At 40.0% G+C, this 22,903-nt stretch overlaps 1 protein-coding gene across 1 annotated transcript in view; it reads left to right on the forward strand.

Moving 5' to 3' along the window:
• SUCLG2 (succinate-CoA ligase GDP-forming subunit beta) overlaps positions 1-22,451 on the forward strand; it is a 334,454-nt gene extending 312,003 nt beyond the window's left edge. Inside the window, exon 11 of the mRNA XM_086697627.1 lies at positions 21,432-22,451. Within this exon, the coding sequence (XP_086553753.1) occupies positions 21,432-21,517 (86 nt within the window). The 3' untranslated portion in view covers positions 21,518-22,451. The remainder of the gene's footprint in view (positions 1-21,431) is intronic.
• The last annotated feature ends 452 nt before the right edge of the window (positions 22,452-22,903 follow it).

The following is a 22,903-nucleotide window of genomic DNA, read 5'->3' on the forward strand; positions in this document are numbered from 1 at the left end:
TATTTCGTTAAAGACTTTGGCATTCATATACACAAAAGATATTGGACTGCAGTTTTCTTGTGACGTCTTTATCTGGGTTTGATATTAAAATAATAGTGGCCTCACAAAATGAGTTGAGATTCCCTCCTGTTCAGTTTCTCAGAAGAGTGTGTGACGAATTGCCCTTCATTAAATGTGTGGTAGATTTCATCAGTGAAATCATCCAGGCCTACTAGTAGTGTTTGGTTACTAATTCAGTCTTCTGACTTGTTATGGGTTCATTAAAATGGTTATTTCACCGTGAGACGGTTTCAGTAGTTTGTGTCTTTCTAGGAATGTATCCACCTCACTTAGAGTATTTAATTTGTTGACATGTAATTATTCGTTGCATTCATTTATGGTCATTTTTATTTCTGTAAAGTCAGTGGTAATATTCCCTCTTATTTTCTGTATCTTTCCTTTCCTTTTTTCTCTTAGCTAATCTAACTAAAGGTTGGTAAATTTCGTTCATCTTTTCGAAGAACCGGGTTTCGGTTGTATTGGTTTTCTCTATTATTTTTCTGTTCTCTATTTTATCAATTTCTGCTCTCCTATTTATTGTTTCTTTCCTTCTGCTTGCTTTAGATTCACTTTACTCTTCTTTTCCATTTCAGGGTGCAGCAGGCTGGGTTATTGACCTGAGATTTTTCTTCTTTCTTAATAATAGGAATTTGCAGCTATAATTTTTTCTCTAAGTTCACAAGGTTTTGTTAAGGATGTTTGTACCTGTGCTCCTAAAGGATGGTCATCTGGATTTATCTTTTCTTGTCATGTCTTTGACTTAAAATCAGGGATATGATGGTCTTATGAAATGAATTTCCTTCTTTTCTATTTCCTGCCTGAGCTTATCTGGGTTAGTATTATTATTTTCTTTAAATGTGTTGTAGAACTCACTAGCGAAGACTATTTTTCTTTGTGGGAAGGTTTTTAACTACAAATTGAAATAATCATTTTTTTTTGTTTTGAAATTGAAAATAAACTTACTGCTTTTATAATACAGAAGAATAAAGGTAGATATTTTTCTTAAAGAAACACTTGCTTTGTTTCTGAATTGAGGTTTAAAACCTGCATTTGAATATTAGTAGGTTATAGGACATTACTTTTTTCTCTATCCCTCTCATTCTGTGCAAGTGTAAAGATTCACATTTTCTTCTAAGATTGCTATTTTAAATCACTCTTTGTGTATGAGTAATTATTCCTATAACTGTGTGGATTACCTATTACTGAAATGTGAGTTCTTGTTTCCATTTACTTGTAATATAGTTTAATTTTCTATTCAGCTAATTTAGGAAATGTGTTCAGTTTAATTGGAACAGACTATGGCTGTATGGTTGAAGGCCTGTTTCAATTTGTATATTGAGTCCCTCTGAATACTTTCGTACATTATCTTGAGGATTGTTACATCAATCACATTTATTTTTTTTATCTCTGAAATAAATTCTGAGCCTATCATCATACCTTTTGTACTCTATGAAGGGTCTTTTAGTACTGCTGTTTGTAAAGAATAAGCTGATAACAGAGTGGTGCCTTTAGTATAGCTAACACACACATAACATTAATGTTAATATTTCTATGTATCTATCTCAAGCAAATACTTGTTTCCTGGAAACGAGCATCCTAGCCATTATGGCTCAGAGAACTTGGCTGCCTTTGCCAAGAAAGCTGAAGCTGTTCCAGGTGCGTCCATAAGATGAAGTCGTTGCAGGTGTAATCATAGGATGCTTACTCGTAAGCCCATTGGTATTAAGACTAGTCTGGATTTTTCTTAGGTTCCCCCCTCCCCCAGCTTTACTCAGATATAATTGGCACAATTGTGTATGTTTAAGCTGTGCCGTGTGTTGACACTTATATATTATAATATGTCACCTCACACCTGTAAGAATGACTGTCATCAAAAAGACAGGAGATACCTGTTGGTAAGGTTGTAGAGAAAAGCAAACCTTTGTGCACTGCTGGTAAGAATGTAAACTGGTACAACTATTGGGGAAAACCATAGGGAGGTTGTTCTTAGGCTTTAGAAGCTACAGCTAGAAAGGAGGGCTATATATGGCATACAATAGTTCTGTCTAACCAGACCATCAGAAGACCTGGAATTAGAAAAAATATTTCCAGCTTGTATGTATTTACTTCTGCTTATAAGTACCGCTAATATTTCTAGATTCTTTTTTAAAATTTTTTTGTTTATTCTTTTTTTTTTTTTTTTTTTTGATAGAGAGAGTGTGAGCAGGGGAGGGGCAGAGAGAGAGGGAGACACAGAATGCGAAGCAGCTCCAAGCTCCGAGCTGTCAGCACAGAGCCTGACAAACCCACGAACTGCGAGATCATGACCTGAGCCAAAGGAGCTGCTTAACCAACTGAGCCACCAAGGCGCCCCTGTATTTCTAGATTCTTAATGCTAGACCTTCTTTTAGACCTTTATTCATCCTAACTAATGCCATTTCTCCCTCTCTTCATGGGTTCTACATATTTTTCCCACTTTTTAATTCACCTCTTCTCCTAACAATACCCCGTCAGTAAGAAAAGCAAGGCAGGGCGCCTGGGTGGCTCATTCAGTGGAGCAACCAACTTAGGCTCAGGTCATGATCCCGTGGTTCCTGAGTTCGAGCCCCCACCCCCACCCCCAGCTTCCAGCTCCGTGCTGACAGCTCAGAGCCTGGAACCTGCTTCGGATTCTGTGTTTCCCTCTCTCTCTGCCCCTCCCCTGCTCACGTTCTCTCTCTCTCTCTCTCTCTCTCTCTCTCTCTCTCTCTCTCTCTCTCAAAAATAAATAAATGTTAAAAAAAATTTTTTAAATAAAGAAAAAAGATAAGTAAGGCAATTTCCTATTAACTTTCTCAACTTGGTGCCTTCCTACTTCATAGTCACTTCTTTTTTTTTCTCCCGGTTCAATGAGAATGATATTTATTGCTCTCCAGTGGGTGCGCTTATTGGTGTAGCTTTGAACTCTGTGTTAATAATTGTATTTTTAATATAGAAAGTAAGCTTCTAAACTATATTTGTCTGAAAAGAACCAACTATATCTTTGAAGCTCAGATAAAATTGAAAATCTATGAAACCCTCAAGAATGTTTTTGGTGCTTGCTACCTAACCTCTCTTTAAGTCTGGTTTACTGAAGTGTAATTTATATATAATGAAACGGAATCATTTTCATTGTAGATTTCAATGGGTTTTGACAAAAACAGTTCTGTTGCCCCCACCGTAATCACGACATAGAACAGTTATAGCATTCCCAAGTCCCCCATTCCCCTTGGTCATCAGTGGTTTCCCCCACCCCCACCCACCGAAAATCACTGATCTGTCTTCTCTATTGTTTGCCTTTGGACTAATGTCACATAAATGGAATCGGATAGTACACAGCCTTTTGAGCCTGCCTTATTTAACTTGGCGTAATTCATCTGATAGTCATGCATGTTGTGTGTAACAGCAATTCACTCCTTTTTTATTGCTGACTGATATTGAATAGCAGAGATGTGCCACGGTTTTTTCATTCATTCATCAACTGAAAGATACGTGGGTCGAATGGATTGTTGGATTATATGGTAAATGTATGTTGAACTTGATAAGAAACTGCCAGGCTGCTTTCCAAAGCAGCTTGGCCATTTTGCATTCCCTCCAGTAAGGTCTGAGAATTGCAATTATTGTGCATCCTCATTAGCATGTGGTACCGTCAGAATTTTTTAAATAGTTATTTTAACCATTCTAATAGATGTTTGGTGAAGTTCAATGGATTTGAGTTTCCCTAATGACTTATGATGCTGTTATTTGCTTATTTGCCACCTCAGGACTTGGTGCACAGGACCATGCTGAATAATAAATAAAAACAAAATTAGAACTACTTTCTGAGGAGGCTGGAGCAGGATGCATAGATATAGGTTTTTGGGCCACAGTACCTGTTACATATTTATATGTTTAATTTTAGCCAGGAATCGGTGGATGTGGACCCAGTCTCAGCTAAAATTTGTCTAAATGATACTTGTCTTAAGTTAGATTCCTCCCCGCCAAAAACCCAGTGTTTGAGAAGGGCTTGCATATAGCCATTTGTTTTTGGAAATTATCTCAAGAGAGAATTGTAGGTGGTGGAAGTTAAAATAACAATCCAGCGGTGTTACTGAACTCATTACTTCTGGAGTAACTCACTCGATTCTGGATCAAGGTTTGGCCTCACTCAAGCAGTCATGATGACGTTGATTTGCTTGTCTTGTTTTATTTTTTTAATTCTTTCTCTTCTTCCCCCCTCCTCCCATCCTTCCTAAATTCCTTTCCATTCTCCCACAGTAACTGTCATGAGAAATGCACAATCATGAGTCAAGAAATATCTATTGTCCAGAAAAGACACAGAGGACCCACTTCTCTTAAGATCGTGACTCTCAAGTCTGTGTCTTTGAAGATAAAAAATTATGTCTTACTCTTTTTTTTTTTTTTAGCATTCAACCTATGCACAGAACCCAGAATATAGTACATGCTAGCAGATTGTATTTTTAATGAATTAATGAATGATTGACAATTGAAGCCATTCCCAGTTTAGAAAGTTCTTCTCTTTTTTAGATTTTTGGTTTTTTGGGTCTAGATATAGACAAAACTATGGAGCTAACATATGCTTAACAATCTTAAACACTCCCCAGGGTAACTGAAAAATCATCCTTGAGATTTTCTCATTCTTGGTATCATATGAAGTGCAGACTTTACAACTTCATGCACTGCCTTCTCTAAGGCTCTCAAAAAAACCTCTCTTTTTATATCAGAAAAGAATCTATGGAAATTTCTGTGTTGCATTTGCATGTGAAGTCTGCTTAGAAATCAATGTTGCTATCCCTATAATTCAGGCCCTAAGACACTGGTTTTTCTCACCCAAGCCTGTGAACAATGATCTATCCCCCGAAGTTAGTAATATTAGCTCAAATTTATGCGGGTGTGTTTTCAGCATATTTCCCCTTTGGAACTTCCTTCTTCTTCCATAGCCTGCATATGAACACCAGCCTTAGTTATAAATGTTTCCCAGGGAACCGACACTCCAGACGACAGAAATGAAACGTATTGTATTTCTTCCAAAACTCTGACATGAATCCCACCAATCACCGTGGCACATGGCTGAGAAATGTACTTGGCTTTGTGGCCAGTGTTTTATCACTCCACAGTGAACTGGCAGGGCTTGAAAGTCCTCTGATCAGGTAAATTTTCTTAAGAGAGTGGGCGGAATATTGTCCAGTGAACATATTCTTGACTGGCAGGGAACGTGGGGACCGGTTTGTTCAATAGAATGTAGACATGATTACCTTCTACCTTGAATAATACCAATACGGTTGTTAGAAAGGAAAATGGGGCAGCAGGAATCATGTTCGGTATTTTGTTATTTTGTTTGTTTTTATTTAAATTCCAGTTAGTTGACATAAAGAGTAATCTTAGTTACAGGTGTACAGTTTAGTGATTCATCACTTCCGTACATCACCCAGTGCTCATCACAAGTGCCCCCTTAATCCCCATGACCTATTTCACCCATCCCCCACCCACCTTCCCTCTGGTAACCATCAGTTTGTTCTCTGTAGTTAAGAGTCTGTTTCTTGGTTTGCCCTCTCTCTCTCTTTTTTTTTTCCTATGCTCATTTGTTTTGTTTCTTAAATTGCACATATGAATGAAATCATATGGTATTTGTCTTTATTTCGCTTAGCATAATGCTCTCGAAAGCGTGTCTCAACTCTGTCTTCTTTCTGATGCCCCACTTTTTTCTTCCTAATGGCATACGATCATCTTGTTCCTGTCAAATGAATTATTCGAAATGTGTATTTAATTCTCGTGCCACTGTTGCTCATAGATAAAATGAAGGTGCCACGGGCACCTCTCTCTCCCTCTCTCTCTCTCTCCCTCTCTCTCTCTCTGCCCCTTTCTCAAAATAAATAAATAAAAAACATAAAAAAATGAAGGTACTCATCTGCTCATCTATTGAATACTAATTTTTTCTCTCTCCCTTTCTCCAACATATACACACTCCCTCACCCATTCGCACCCGCATAAACTGCGGTGATTGTCATTTGTAATGTTTGCCTAGCAACTTACCTTGGAAAGCATCTCTAAGTCTCTTGTATCTCATTCAGTCCCCACCAGCCCCATCTGTGGGCAGTTGTCCTGCCCATTTTCCGCTGTGGAATCTGATGCCCAGGGTGGTTCAGTGACTTGAACTCACAAGGACATAATTGGCTTGGTTCTCCTCTACCACACTTATGGATAATAAAACCATCTACCTCAAATGGTTATTTAGAGAATTACATATGACAATGCACATGGGTCGTTTAGCGCGAGACCTGATATGGAATAGGAACTAGTAAAACAGTGGCTAAACTTACAAATACCCTGGGGAAGTTCATGCCAGGTATCTTTGGCCCTTTCCACAGCCTACTGCATGGAGCGTATTTCTCAAAAAGTCACTTATCTTAATGAGCCTTAAAATAATACTACTTTCCCAAACCATATGTATGTTGTTCTTCGAACACAGGATTTGTGTGTCAGTAACCTCCATAAAAAGACAATTTGGCTACCTCTAGTTCCTACCATAGAAATCCATATTAAAAGTATCACATTGGTACCCAGGTGGCACAGTCAGTTAAGCGTCTGACTCTTTGGTTTCAGCTCAGGTTGTGATCTCATAGTTCATTGGATTGAGCCCCTCATAGGGATTCTCTCTCTTCTGTTTCTGTCCCTCCCCCCGCCCCTGCTCTCTCTCTCTCTCTTAAAATAAATAAACTTTTTTTTTGAGTATCTACCTTGTGTGGATGTTTATTAAGCTCACTATATATTTTTTTTATTTTTTCCAGTGTTTATTTATTTTTGAGACAGAGACAGAGCATGAGTGGGGGAGAGGCAGAGAGGGAGACACAGAATCCGAAGGAGGCTCCAGTCTCTGAGCTGTCAGCACAGAGCCTGTTGCAGGGCTCGAACTCATGAACTGTGAGATGACCTGAGCCAAAGTTGGATGCTTAACTGACTGAACCACCCGGCCACCCCCTCACTATATTTTTTGATTATCATACCTGAACTTAAAATTCTGACATTTGATGTTTTTACATCTGTATAAGAAAATGGCTCATTATACCTGTCTTAAGTCAGGTAGTTCAGAAAGCAGAATGTGAAGTAGAAGTTAGCAGGTAGGAAGTTTACTGGGGCGTGCCCCTGGGATCAACATCTGTGAGGGGTGTGGAAAGAAGGACTGAGCAGAGGGGAGGTATTGTGGCTGCACTAGAACATTAGCCTGAATGAAGCTAGGTAGCTTCAGGTCAGAGTTGACCTACTTGGGCCTTTCTATGCCGTCAGTCAGTCTTTGTGTGCAGGCTTGCTTTGAAGAAAGGCATGGCCTGGAGTGCAAGTCAGCTGAGACCCGTCAGCCACCAACACTCAACACTGGCAGCAAGTGAGAAGGAGGAGGGAGGTGCAGGCATGAAGAGGGTATCTATGCAACACATCACAGCATCCGCTACAAAACAGTGTTTGCTGCTACAAAACAGCATCTGCTACAATTCCCTTTCCACGAGTCTCTTGTGCGTTTAAGTGTTCTTGATGCCTTCTTGACCTCATTATAGGAAAGAGAACTGGCAGAATGATGCATCTTAAAATAGTGTGGTTTTGGCTTTGTCATTGTGGTTTAATTATCATTTCTTTTGTCTCTTCACCTTTAAAGGTAGGAGGATTAGGAGTTTTAAAAAGCTCCTCGCTGGACTTGTTTCCAACTAATGCTAATGATTTAGGTTAAGTCCAAGGATCCTGGCAGGAAACAAATGGCATATTCAAATGGGGGTAACCAAAGAGAGTTTATTTATTTATTTATTTATTTATTTATTTAATTTTTTTTTAACGTTTATTTATTTTTGAGACAGAGAGAGACAGAGCATGAACAGGGGAGGGGCAGAGAGAGAGGGAGACACAGAATCTGAAACGGGCTCCAGGCTCTGAGCTGTCAGCACAGAGCCCGACGCGGGGCTCGAACTCGCGGACCGTGAGATCATGACCTGAGCCGAAGTTGGACGCTTAATTGATTGAGCCACCCAGGCGCCCCAACCAAAGAGAGTTTAAATGAAAGGACTGTTTAGGAATGTGTGGGCAGAAGTTAGGAGAAACTAACAATGAGTGATGAAATCCTTGTTTGAGCGACAATGGAATGCCATCACTGCCCCAACCTTGAAGCTCAAAGACAGGGAAAGATGAAGGAAAGTGGAAAGAGTACATTCTGACAAGAGCCACACCCTTTGGAAGAATGTAACCACTACAGTCTAGCCGGGAGGGAGCTGGGTAAATAAATGCCCTGATGTCGCTCTTCTGATCCTATCCCCTGATCTCCCGTTGGTGGCACACCCATCAACTGAATGTTACCAGAATGTAGCAGGTGAGGGAGCCTGCGGATGGAGTCCATGTGGGTCAGCCTCCTGGGTACACAGCAGGGTAAAGTAGATCTGGAGCAGCAAACCAAAGGTCTCTCGTTACGGTCTTGTGCCATTTCTAGTATTATTCAGGTTTTTAACATTCATGTCAGTTTTTTTTTTTTTTTTTTAATTTTAGAGAGAAAGAGTGCAAGTGAGGGAGAGGGACAGAGGGAGAGAGAGAGGGAGAGAATCTTAAGCAGGCCCCATGCTCAGCGTGGAGCCTGATGCAGGACTTGAGCTCACAACTGTGAGATCAAGAAATCAAGAGTCAGACGCCAACTGACTGAGCCGTCCAGGCGCCCCTGCACGTCAGTTTTTGAAGCCCTTTCCATGAGGTCAACTCTAGTGCATATCATCCAAAATTGCTTCCATGCTTGCCCCCCACAAAAATCCTTTTCCACCCAGTAGTCAGAACGATCATTGCAAAACACAGTTCTCTTGCTACCTACTTGCTGAAAGAGTCCTTAAGCGTCCACTTGCTTCTCTTAAAGACAAAGGCCAATGATTTTAACATGACCCACAAGATTCCTGGTCTGATCCTGTGTACATCTGCTTCAGCCTCATTCTGTGCCAGCCATTTCTTCTTAGGTCTTTGAACAATCCACCCTGCTTTTGCCTTCCCTCCTACTGTTCTTTCTCCCTGTAATGCACTGGTCCTGGTTCACCCCTCCTGGTTTTTCACATTTCAGCTTGGAGATTTGCTTCTTCAGGAAACCTCTGATGCTTTTTGCTCCACCCCCATGACCCTTCAGGACCCTCTAGCAGATGGTCGTAGCACCCTCACATTTTTCCTCATTGCATTCTTTTAAATTCGTAATTTTATAGAGCTGTTTACTCTCCATTGCCCCTTAGATTGTACATTCTAGGAACACGGAATCTAGCAAAATGTCTTGTGGCACATGGTAGATACTTAAGAGATATTTATTGAATGTATGTATAAATGAATATCTGAATGACTGAGCTGGATAAGAAACTGTACAAACCGGATAGCTCACCCCTGCTTAAAGGGTCAGCTGTGACGAGTCCCTGCGGACCACAGGCTCAGTGTTGCCAAGGGGTGACATGGGACTCATGTTGAGGGAACTTTCCGTGTTTTACCAGATATCAATGATGAACTTGATCTAATGTAAAATATCTTGACTTTCAGATGTTACTAATTCCAATTTGTTTAAAAATATTATACAATATAAAGAAACACTATATAAGCTGAATTCAACCCAGGGGTTATGTCTTTTAATTACTGGTGCATTTGGCTTCAAAGAAGGTAAAACTTCATGTTGGAGGTTCTCTGTTTAGCATGGAGATGCAAGACATTTTTTTTTTATAATCGTGTTACGAATATCTGAGTTTACCCAGATGTGTTTGTAGTCAATTAATGGTCCACCCTAGCTTCCACTTAACCACCATAAATCCAAATATTTTAAAGGAATTTCGTAAAATACGTAAATAAATACGTAAAAATACGAATTTATAAACACTGGCTCATCTGGCCTTTTTAATGATTACTGACAGAGAATGAGTCAATTAACATGAGTAGTGTTGTTTTCTTAATGGTAATTTGTTTTTTTCATGGACTTAAAATTTCGTAAAATACGTAAATAAATACGTAAAAATACGAATTTATAAACACTGGCTCATCTGGCCTTTTTAATGATTACTGACAGAGAATGAGTCAATTAACATGAGTAGTGTTGTTTTCTTAATGGTAATTTGTTTTTTTCATGGACTTAAAACTTTGCTTGAAGACAAGTTGCCCTGGGAGGAAATGTGTTTCTGTTTCTGTGGAATTCATCAAGCGTTTCGTCTCTTCTGTTATGAGGGCTCGGTGCTCAGTCACTTAAGAGCCAGGTAGTACAAGTGCTGAAGACCATGAGTGGTAGGGAAATGGGGAGTGATTATGTCGTGGAACAAATGGGGTATCATTGAAGCTGTCTGAACAGTAGGTAGCATACTTTCAGACACGTTGCATAGGTTTTGGAATACCCTCATGAAAAGGGGTAGATTTGACCTCTTTGCTTGATCCAGTGAGTGTTTTCTTGGGAACGAGAGTATCCTTACCATTCCAAACCACAATTTTCTGAGGAGAGGTGTAGATATTTGGCCTCTTTTATACTTTCAAAAGCTATATATTCTTTCCCCCCTCTTCTGCTATTGCTTAGAATGAATATATATATATATACACTACTGATGTCAGATACCATTAACATCAGATGTCTTTCACCCAGGGTTAGGTTTCCTAGTGACTTTTAAGCTCCTTCCCTTGGAAAGCTCATGTACCTTGTCACAGGTGATATTTTCCAAATGAAGAGGCATGCAGCATATCAAGATCATATATCGCATGGCATTTTGGTCAAGTATCTAAACACCTTTGCCAGGCTCTGGACATGCAGCTGTACAGAAATTAGGTCATCCCTGAATGAAAAACAGGCCAACCATGCTGATCACATTAAGGAATTTACAAACCCCTCACTGCCCTCTCCCAAATGGGAAGTTTCACCCTGAAGCTGAAAGTGGACTCTTGTTTTTAAACCTGGAAGCAAATTTTGAGGAGAAAATGCATTTTTCCCTTCAAATTAAATACGTGATTGCGAAGAAGACTTTTTTTTTTTAAGTTTATTTATTTTGAAAGAGAGAGAGCGAGCATGAGCACAGGCGGGGGAGGGGCAGAAAGAGAATCTCAAGCAGGTTCTGTACTGTCAGCACAGAGCACAACTCAGGGCTCAGACTTACGAACTGTGAGATGGTGACCTGAGCAGAAGTCAAGAGTCAGACGCTTAACCGACTGGGCTACCCAGATGCCCCTGAAGAAGACTTTTATAAACAAAATGATTTCATAGTATCCTGGCCAAGCTTCATGTACATAACAGTTCATGCATCTTTTTTAATGTAATAGTCTGGAACAGAGACCAGCGCTTTCTAAGTATTTTCATGTCAAGACATACATAGAGTATATGTACAAGATACTAGAGGCTGGTTATGGTCTGGGGCCTCCCAACCCGTACCCCTGATGTCTGTAGGTATTAATATCCTTGCATACTTTTCACGTACCCTGAGTACACTGATTGGGAATTCTGAGTAGAACCACCAGCCCCTATTAACATTTTATTTATACATCAATTTCACGTACCAAAGAGCAGTGATGAAAAACTTTAATATTTTTTAAATTATTTCCAATAAGCATCTTCTCTATTAACTCACCAAACAAAACCTGCTATATTAAAATATTATTCTCATTATCATTCCTGACACTGATATTTACTATGTGGGTAGAAATTTAAGTAAATATTTATTTTTCATGTTGAGTGTAGCAATCTTAGGGATCCCTTCCAGATGCAGAATGCAATCTCAAACCATTTGGTGTTTGTCACTTCACGTAGATTCCCATTTAGTAAGTGGATGAGGTTTTCTTTTTTTAGATAAGTAGGTCTGTGACATTTTGGGTAAAGTAAATAACAGGTGCTGGGGATTAACTTTTATTTTAATAATCAATAGAATATTCATTGATGATGGGTGAGGGCAGTGAAAAGAAAAAGAATACCCTGGGCTGCCTGGGTAGCCCAGTGGTTGAGCATCCGACTCTTGATTTCAGCTGGGGTCATGATCCCAGGGTCATGGGATCAAGCCCCGAGTTGGGCTCCATGCTAAGCATGGCGCCTGCTTGACATTCTCACTCTCTCTCTCTCTCTCTGTCTCTCTCCCTCTGCCCCTCCCCTGCTCTCTCTTTCTCTTTCTCTCTTTAAAAAAAAGAAAGGAAAAGCATATCCTGCATAAAGCTCTCTTACTGACTGTTATTCATGTCTCAGTATTAAGGAAAGCGCCTAATTGGCTTATTTGATACTTTACCTGAATCTTCTACAACCAGTTGTCAGAGGAAACACAAACTCATGGGAAACCATAAAACCTTCAAGAATTTCCACTGCCGTGTTTCATTAAAAAGATGTATTTTTCAATATGAAAACACAGGATAGTGTACTTTACTAATAGACAAATTAGGCAATACTGGCAATTAGAACAAGTGAACATAGGAGAAAGTTACCATCTATCCTTTCTTACTTAGACAATTATTCTAATGAGAAGAATCTAACATTAGAAATGAAATAATTTCCCCAGAGTTAATTACTGACAACGCTGATTTGCTACGGTAGGGTCTGGTCTCATATCTACTAAAAATGTTAATAGTATCTATATCCTCCTTGGGAAAGTACAAAATTTTCTCAAAATCAGTAGTTTTTGGTAGCTAATACATTCTTTTCAATATGTTGCTTAATACTCTTCCAAAAGACAGCTCCTTTTCTCTGCCCCCACTCCATCATCCCGTGCTGACAGCTGGTGGCTAATGGCATTCTCCTGCCACTCTATTCTCTGGAAGTTTCATTTCCTCTAACATCAGTGCCCCGGGCTCTTGTTTCTCCACATTGCCCTCCCTCCTCTTCCCTCTGGAGCACATTAGCTCGTGAAGTATGTTGACTTTGGTGTATCCTCTGAGAAGATAGAGGTTCTATAGTCTCTTGCCTTTCTTTGTAATCACCAATCCATCTTTTTCCCCCTACTTCCTGTTTTCTCAGTGTCCTTGTGTTCCATGGGAAGATATTGGCATTAATATCAGTCATGGGTCATGGGGCTTGAGATACTTCCTGTATCTCAAAGCTTGTGGTAATTGTGTTGTATCCAAAAATCATACTGAATAGCCACGATAAAGTCAGGCTCCCTTTAAAGGTGATCCTCTAGTTCTGTGAGCTCAGGGAAGCTAAAAATAAAAAGGGTTTCCCAATTGTGCACTGTGTTAGGGAATGAAAAATATTATAGAGTTCAAGCTGGGGAATGCATATATACTCAGTGAGTCAGATGAAATCAGTGGGAAGCAGTCCTGTGCTCCCTTGTCCCCCTTCTTTTTCTAGGCTCCTGTATGTTATAAGGTGAATAAGAGACAGGTGTGAGGCACCAGAAAGCATGGCAGAAGCTGAGGATGAGAAACTGGAAGATTGTAAAAATTATTCAGTAGTTTCTGTCTGAATATCATGATTGCCTTCCCAGGTAAATTTATCATAGAGTAACCTGAAACCCTGAGCCCGGGTTACCTCATATATTTTGGTTATAGGGACACTAGATAAAAGCTATCATCAGTGTTTCATAGGCATGAATTTGTATAAGAATGATGACTTTCTAATCATTTAAATTGGTAATATCAGTCTGAGTAATTGATAGGATTCAAGAATTGATTCTCAGATATTCTCCCAGCATCCTGTCTAACCAATCTGCTATTTATTTCTGCCTGGATACTAATAAACAAACCGCCTAGGCTGAATACCGTCTTTTACCCCTCCAGATCCCTTGTGTACCTTTTTTTTTTTTTTAACCTGGCATCCTGTCCTAAGAGGCTGTTGTCAGCTCCCTTGTCCCCTGACTTCCTTTTAAGTTCAACCATTAGGAGCCCTAAGAAGAGCTTGGAGGAGAAAAGAGAGATCTGGATAATTCTCTCTCCCCGCTCTGAGGTTGCCTTGGCCTGCATGCTCTCTAAACTGTTCTCAAAATGGACTTCTCCACATGGCTGTCCCCTCCCAGGTGGCGGTAGCTGCTCCTCTGTCCTTGCAGGCCTGGGTATGGTGACAGATGGGCTGCTGTTCACACTTTATTCTTCAATATCATTTTTGTAAACAGTTCTCTGCAAATACCTCTTGTGTGTGAACAGTTTCTGTAATTATGCTCCTATCTTGAGTATGCTTTTTCTTTCCTGTGGTAACCTACGGATACACCCAACTCACCAATCACAGACTGACACTTATGTTGCAGGTATTGTATATGGCTCATATTTAATAGTTTTAAATAAGGTTATCTTAGCAATGTAGATGTTATAAAAGATTAACATGGTTTGGCTACACCAAGAATCGTTAAATAACAGACCAACTATCAAGTACTGGACACTAAACCCGAGAGATGAGCAAAGGCTTGAAGGAATTTGAGAAGAAAACAATGAAACTTGCAAAAATTTGCGATTAGCTCCTAGTTTGGGCAAAAATCACTAGGCAAAGGCGGGCTTTGGAGATCTAGCAAAGAGATGAACATTTCTTACTATGAGACATCGTGGTGAAATGGCTGTGGCCAGGGCAGAAGAGGATTTTAGAGCCAGGGAAGCGGGCTCTCTAATGAGATCCTAGAAGAATCCTAAGTCCCACTCAAATCTGGATAGTGTGGATTTGAATAACAGGCTTTTAAAATGTGGTATATCCATAGAACAGAGTATTATTCAGCCATGAAAAGAAATGAAGTGCCCATGCGTGCTACCGCGTGAGGAACTTCGAACACATTATGCTAAGTGGAAAAAGTCAGTTGCAAAAGGCTATATGTTATAGGATTCCATTTATCGGAAATGTCCAGAATAGGCAAATCCATAGGGACGGGAAGTTAAGTTAGTGTTTCTGGGATCTGGATGGAGGGAGGAATGGTTGTAGGGCTCCTTTCTGGTGGTAAAAATGTACTGAAATTAGGTAGTCATGAGGGTAGTACAGCCCTGTGAGTGTACTAAAGACCACTGAAGTGTATACTTTACAAGAGTGAATTTTATGATATCTGAATTATATACCAACAAAGCTGTTAATTTATAAAGTGAAAAGAAGGGGGGAAAAGGAAAAGAAAAATAAAGCAAGAGAGGTTATATTAATAACAGGCAAAGTAGAGTTTGGATCAAATAAAATTATCTGGGACAGAGAGGGACAGTACGTAGGATAAAAGTCAACCCACCCAAAATACATACTTAACCCTAAATGGATATGCACCTAACACTACGGTCGTAAAATATGTGAAGGAAAAACTGAATGAACCGCAAGGAGAAATGGGCCAAATCACAATTATGGCCAGAGACATCAACAGCCGTGTCTCAACAATGGACAAAACACCAGCACAGAACGTCAGCAAAGATATATCATCAACACCATCAACCAACAGGATCTAATCAATACACCTAAAACCCCCCTCCCAGCTGGAGCAGAATACACACTTTGTTCAAGCATTCATGGGATGGCACTGACATAGACCATAATCTGGGCCATGGAACAATCCCCAACAAATTTAAAAGAATTAAAACCATCCAGAGTGTGTTCTTCATGCTAGAAATGAAAAACAGAAAGATAACAGGGAAACCTCCAAACACTTGGAAACTAAACAACCTACTTCTAAATCACCCATGGAATTAGAGAAGGTGAAAAGCCTCAAATCAATAATCAAATCTTAACAATTTAGGAAATGAGAGAAATCAGAGCAAATTAAACCCAAAGTGAGCACAAGGAAAGAAATAACAAGTATAAGCACAGAAATCAATAACATTGAATACAAAACAATACATAAAATTAATGAAACAACTACAATATCCTTCAGTAGGTGAATGGTTAAACAAAATGTTGTAGATTCAGGTCATGGAATGCCACTCGGGAATAAAACAGGAGTACGCGAGTGATAAACGTCTTAACCTTGGATAGAACTCAAGGACGGGATGCCAAGTGATCAAAGCCCTTCCCAATAGGTCACACATTGTACGCTTCCATTAAGGTAAGATTATCAAAATAACAAAAATACGGAGATGGGGAAAAAAATATTAGTATTTGCCAGGTGTTCAGGATGGTGGAAAAGTGTGGCCAAGTGTGATGATAAAAGGGTAGCATATGGGAATATTTTATGGTGGCGGAATGGTTCTGTTTCTGGATTATGGCAGTGGTTACATCAATCTACACATGTGAGAGGATGAGATAGAACTGTAACGTACACATTTTCCCATTTTCCTTGTTTTGATACTATAATTAGGTAAGATATAACCATTGAGGAAGCAAGATATAGGGACGTCTCTGTACTATCTCCAGAACTTCCTGTGAATCCAATGTTCCTGCAAAATTAATAGTTTTAAAGAAAATTTACCAGGTGAATTTCTATTTAACTTTCTAGGACCATGCATGTTTATTATTTATAAATGCCCACTTAGGAATACTTTGGTCTGAATACTTATTCAAAAACGAAGGGAGTCTCAGAAAACTTGGTTTTAAGTCCTGACTTTTCCACATTTCAGCTTTGTGGCTGTGGGAAAGTAAATTAACCTCTATGAAGGCTCTCGATGGTATTTACTGGAATATTTGGTAGATTTTGTGTTCTCTAATGTGCTAGACATGAAGCTAAGGAGATCTAGCCTGCTTATGTCACAGAGTGCTTGAGAAGAACACCAAGGGATACATAGTCATGATTTGCACATAGTAAGTGCTCAGTAACTGCTTGCTGGATTAAATTAGATTGGATCACAGATAAAGGTCATATAGATATTATAAAGAAATACCTATTACTAGTGCTGTGTTTGTGTTGTGTAGTGTGTCCAGACAGAATTAAGTCTTGCCAAGGCAGAGTTCAGTAAATGATGCTGCCTTTTCGAAACATCAAAATCGTGAGTAGATTTTGAACGTGAAAAGATGGCCCATGTAGTCCAACTGGCTACCTACAACTAGGATATCTATAGTTGACGTTGATGCCAAGATCCTCTTTACCCGGAAGGTTCCCTCGTCTCCCACCTGCTATGAATGTTATTGCTCATTGCTCAGGGCTGACATTTACCTTCTTCCCCAGAGAATTCTCAGCAAAGTAGGTTAGTCTCACCTGGGAAGTTATTCCCAGTTCTGGGAGCTGCCTACCGTAAATGCCTAACACAGGTCACAAAAGGCCACCCCTCCTTGCTCCAAAGTGGGACCAACTATGGGCTCCAGTCTGTAATTCAGAGCTTTTCTTGGGATTAGGCTAAAGCTAAGGTCCAGCTGAGAACACGGCCTTGCACAGCTCTCTCCCCTGGTCTCCTGCCCCTCTCCCTGGCTCCCTTTCTCTGTGAGCCTTCTCAATCAATCATATGCTTCTGAAGCCCAATCTCAGGATCTGTTGAATTTAAATTCCTACAGTGGCCAGCGAAGCAGACTGGAATTTAAAAACTGAATAGATACGGAGGTAGAAATGCCAGAGAAAATACAAGGTGCCCAGTTAAATTTAAATTTCAGAGAAATAATTGTTTTTGGTATAAGTATATCCCAATTAGTGTATGTGTGTGTATTTGTGAGTGTGTACAGGGGTGTGGACATGTATTTGTGCATGTGTGTGTGCATATGTGTTTTGTGCATGTGGGTGTGCATATGTGGTCACAGCGAGGCTCTAGTTTTTCATTTTTCCTCTCTTTTCTTAGCAGCTGCTGAAGAGTTTGGTTAATAGGTCCGATCTCCTGTAAGTATCTGTCATTCTCGTCTCACCCTGGGATGTGCGAGAGCAGCCAACTTCTCATCGTGGTAATCTTGTTACTCCACCAGAAGAACTCTAGCTTCAGATTCAGATTAGCTGTTAAGTGGGCACATCCCCCCCTTCCCCCCCCCCCCCCCCCCCCCCGCCCATCATTTGAGGGAAGGTGCCTTTGTGATTCTGTAGAAAGACTTCTCTTTCTGACTACACAGTCCGGTAGCTTTCCGTCTCTCTCCTAGAGATGTCTGTTCTGCCTGACCTGCAGACACAGGATGATTTTCAAACCCCTTTTGTTGGTGGCGAACAAGCTGGTTAAGTCCAACCAGTAAGGATCTTTTTGATCCTAGAAAGAGACTTGGCGATACTCTACTCCTGTTTGCTACTAACGCCCAGAATTTTGCAGTATTACTCTATTACTCCCTCTGACACATGGGTTATATCCAAATGTGCCCACAGGCATATGTGGACCCACAAATGCACAGGTTCGTGTGTGTGCCTAAGTAAGCATGTCAAAGCCGGGAAAGTACCAGTGCCATGAACCACAGAGGCCCTATCAATGCCTCTGTGTCCACCCTACATCTGTTTGGTTGGAATCCCTTCATATGGGGTAGGCAGCATTTTGGGGAGAGATGATCCTGTCTACCTAATGAGGTCATAATCCCCCTACTGCCTTAATCTTGACAGATAGACATATATAACTGGATTAGTTCTATTTGACAGTATCTGTTCCTGGTTTACATGAAAGAACATTTTACTCAATCATATTTGAGCCATGCTTACAAAAAATTGCTGTTAAATTATCCCTAATTGCAGAAAAGAATGTGCTTTTAACAATTGATGTTGGACATATTCCCTCAAAATCATCCATTTTGTATTTAAAGTTTACATGAAGTTTCCATTATGTCCCTTATTATGTCCATGTTTGCTAAGTTTTGAATTACATGGAATAAAATTCATACCTTTGGCAATTCTGCTAGGTTAATAAGTATAGGGGTAGTTTGTTCATTAACTCTTTTTCTCTTGCTTTCCAATTTTCCTGTGAGCAATGGATAATAGTAAGAAAATAGTGCTCAAGTTAAAATAGAAGGACGATGTAAAATGTTTTGTCCATTTAAAGCACATTTGTCCATAAAATCCTTTTTCCTTATTTATTGTTAGAAAATGGTTTCTTCAGGGGCACCTGGGTGGCTCAGTCAGTTAAGTGTCTGACTTCAGCTCATGTCATGATCTCACGGTTCGTGGGTTCGAGGCCCGTGTCGGGTTCTGTGCTGACAGCTCAGAGCCTGGAGCCTGCTTCGGATTCTGTGCCTCCCTCTCTCTCTGCCCCTCCCCCACTCATTCTCATTGTCTCTGTCTCTCAAATAAATATTTTAAAAAAAATTTTTAAGAAGAAAATGGTTTCTTCAGCTCTCTTATTGTAGCTTGATATGTAAGAGCTTTCAATAATGTCAACCAAGAATTTTTTCACTTCTTTACAAGCCTGTTATGGTTGTTTTGTACAGTGAATACAGAAGATGAGTACAGTCAGCTTACATATTCTTTGGCAGTAAATGTGGCACTCTGGGACCGTTAACAACTCTAGTATCTTCCTGTTACTTAAGTGGCCCCAAAGAGATAGAAAACTTCCAAAAGGGTTTAGCTCACATCCAGAGGATTGTCTGGCTCACCCACTCACAAATAAAAAATATATAGACACTTTGAGTAAGCTTTATGATTGTGATGTGTGGGAATATCTATTCCTTTTACTTTCCCCTTGTGAAAATTAGGTAGAATTGAACATTTATGTTACAGTAGGGAAAAAACGAAAACCTGTGCTTCCTGAACATGAACCAAACTCAAGGACTGTTTTGTCCCCCCTGGAATTTATCTGCATTTCTGTGTTTTTGCAGCCTCTGTCTATGAAAGCCGAGTTCAATAGCACAGTGGCAATAAGTTAATATATATTCATTCAACAAATGCTGAGGGAGGGCTCACCATGTAAACACAACAGTAGCATTATCCCTGCCTTCACAACACTGATATTTGGGGGGGTAGGGGGTGGGGGGAGATGAACAAAGAAAAAGTCAACAAAATCATTGCAAATTTTGAAAAGTACAACAAAAGAAATTGCCGAATGGGACAAGATCTACTCCAGATATACCAATGAAGAAGGAGCTCTCCAAGGAGAAGCTATTTTAGCTGAGATAGGAGGAAAAGAGAAGGATGAAACATAGTCCAAACATAAAGAAGAGCATTCCTTGAAATAAGAAAGAATTTAGGGTGGCCAAGAGGTATGGGTACACTGTTGTTGGCTCCATGGGAAACAAGGTTAGATAGAGAAGCAGAGGCTAGCCTTTAGAGGCTCTGAATTTAATACGCTTGGATTTTTCCTAAATGCAGTGGGAAGACATTGAAGATTTTAAGCTAGATCAACTTACTCCGATTCTTCCCTCTACTTTATGGAAGATGGAATAAAGGGTTTCAGAGATAGAGAACTTCAAAACACAACAAAGACTTTTTTAGGAGACCGGGCAACCAGGGGTGGTGGTCTGGTCCAGGATGGAGCTAGAAAGGATTGACCACTTCATGGCACATGTTAGAAGGGAGAATTGACAGAACTTGTTGATGGCTCGGAAGTGGAAGGAAAGGTAAAAGGAGGAAGCAAAGAGGAGCCCTCTGGATCTGGCTTGAGCATTTGAGTGGAACTTGGTGTCTCTTACTAACAGAAGCCAGACTACTTTCATGGTTCATATCTGCATGAAGAAGAGAACAGTTATTCTTACTTGTTAGTGTTTCAAGTGATGTTAGCAACGCAGCTTTGGTACGTTTGCCTTTTATCTTATGCGTTATCTATTTTTTACTGCATCCTAAGTGTAGATTTCTGCAGTTACGTAATGTATTGTATGGATAATGTTGATACCGGTTATTTTTAAAAACAAGGAAAATACTTCTCTTAAAAGCAGTTTCTTGTGTATAACCCTGGAGGTGACAGTAACCCTTATCATGGAAAAACAAGCACAAGAGTTGATGTAAAGCTTTCTTTCAAGTACCCATTGTGTGGTCCATAATTCACCCTGAAAAGCTGATAGTATGATAGCAGGAGCCCTCTCAAATATATTCATAACAATATACAACTGCAGATTTCTGTTTTATACAGGTCAGTGGAGAACCATCACTGCTGAATCAATGTGTCTAACTTCTTGAATGTCTAAATTTAAAAAGAATACATTCCTGCTAAGATTCCTATCAACCCTTGCTGATTATGTTTCATAAAAGCAAATTCTCGTACAGTGGGCTCTTAAAAGGACCAATTTTCTGCTTCTCTTGACTATATGAGACATTCAGGAATTAATGAAAAAAAAAAAAAGCAATGCCTGTCTGGCCTGTAAGCACTGCAACCTTATCTCTGCATAAATTCTCACAGGTCAACTCAAAAAACAGTTCAGGGTCAAAATCTCATCTGGTCACCTAGATTAAAAACTAATTTCTCTAAAGTATATCCTATATTGAAGCTTTTTCATGCAAATAAATAGCAAGGGCCTTGTCCTCTCTTCCTTTATTAGTTGGGCATGTCATGAATTTGAACAGAACATTTTGTTCTGTACTCTAATTACATGCGTTATCAGGAAAAATCTATTCCTTGCATACGTATCTTCAGAAGCAGCTCTAAGAGTGTGGTTTCCATCACAGGGCTCGTCACGGTGCTTCATCGTAATACTGACAGTTTAATCTTTTGTTTCATACGAGATTAAAAGCCGCTTGATACCCATCTCTTCACAGCTTGGACCGTGAATCCAGTTGGACTCCATCCGTATCTAAGTACCGTCTCTTTCGTAAAGTGGACTCCATTTTCCCACATACGCTAGGTAATTATCTGCCGTTACGGGGGAAACACTTCGTTGATGAGAAAACCCACCCAAACTGATTTTCTAAAAGATAATGTGGACTCACAACTACGTGGCTAAACAAGACGAATCACCGCAGTCCTTTCCCTTTAGACGAAGCGACACAACCAGAGTTGTCGCTCGCTCACCGCCTCTTTGGCAGTTTGAAGACATCGTTCTATTTGGTCATTTGTTTTATTGGCTGTTGAAACGTGATGGCTACCTCTGAAATGAAATGACTTTTCAAAGCCCTTTATTGGATCTCGGGATGTGTCAGTAAAAAGAAAGAAAATAAATAAATAAGCAGATGGAGTTTGAACACAAAGAAAAACGACCTTCATTCTGAGACTATTTATTAAAATGATAGTACAGTGCACTTCGCCTGTGAGGTGACAAATCACAAATAAGAAATATGGGAACCCGTGGAGCTGTTGAAATTTAAATTATGTGGCAGCTTTCCATCAGAAATGCAACAGTAATTTAGAGTTAGGCTTTCCTGGCAGATTTATGTTTCAGTAAACAAACAAAAGGACTTTCTTGACTACAGTGCCAGGTGTGGGAAAAGATCCATGAGAATTGGAAAGAATGTTGGGGAACTGTTGTGGCTTTCCCCTCTCATTCAGTATACTTACATATTTCACCCATATTTATATTCGTATCAAGGGCCAAAGCTCTATGAATGAGATTCAGCACATCCGGTTAGAATGCACTGAAACATTACACCTTAGGATAGCTGGCTTTGGAAAGAGGAAGCTCTTTTCAGTTCTTTGTAGTCCTGCTAAATTTCAAGTTTAATTTCTGAACCGTGTCGTGGGTGTTATTTCATGACTGAAATGATTTTGCAACAAGCGCCTAGTATTGCACAAATGAGGACAAGCTTTGTATCTCAATAAAAATGAGTAGACGTGAGTAGAAATGAGAGTTCCGAAGAGTGCTTCCGAATATTTGGCAAAGTATCTTTTGTACTTTGAAAGGAGCAGCAGACAGCTTCTCTATCTCCTGATCGGGGCCTCCCTCTCCCCTGCCTCCCCTGAGATGAGCATCGACATTGTCGCTTCCCTGTTTTTATCAAGGTCACTTTGGAAAGCATGAGGTGCTGGGGAGCTTTCCCTGGCATCCCAGACCTTTACCAAAAGGCTTAAATGCAGACTGTGGGATTTTAGGATCAGGCTATGGAAAGATTGGTCCTCCTGTTCTCCTTGCCCATGTGACCCTGAAGAATGGATGGTGGTAGACAATCCCACTCGCCCTTCTCCGTGGAGGTGATCTAACTGAGCTGCTGAGTGTCATTGCATGTCTTAGGAGTGATTTTTTTAGGGTCCTTTTTTGTCTCCTGTTTTGTTACCCTAAACCCGCACACAATTCTAG

This window comes from Puma concolor, chromosome A2, assembly GCF_028749965.1.
Source record: "Puma concolor isolate L17-30 chromosome A2, mPumCon1.1.hap2, whole genome shotgun sequence".
NCBI classification, from domain to species: domain Eukaryota; kingdom Metazoa; phylum Chordata; class Mammalia; order Carnivora; family Felidae; genus Puma; species Puma concolor.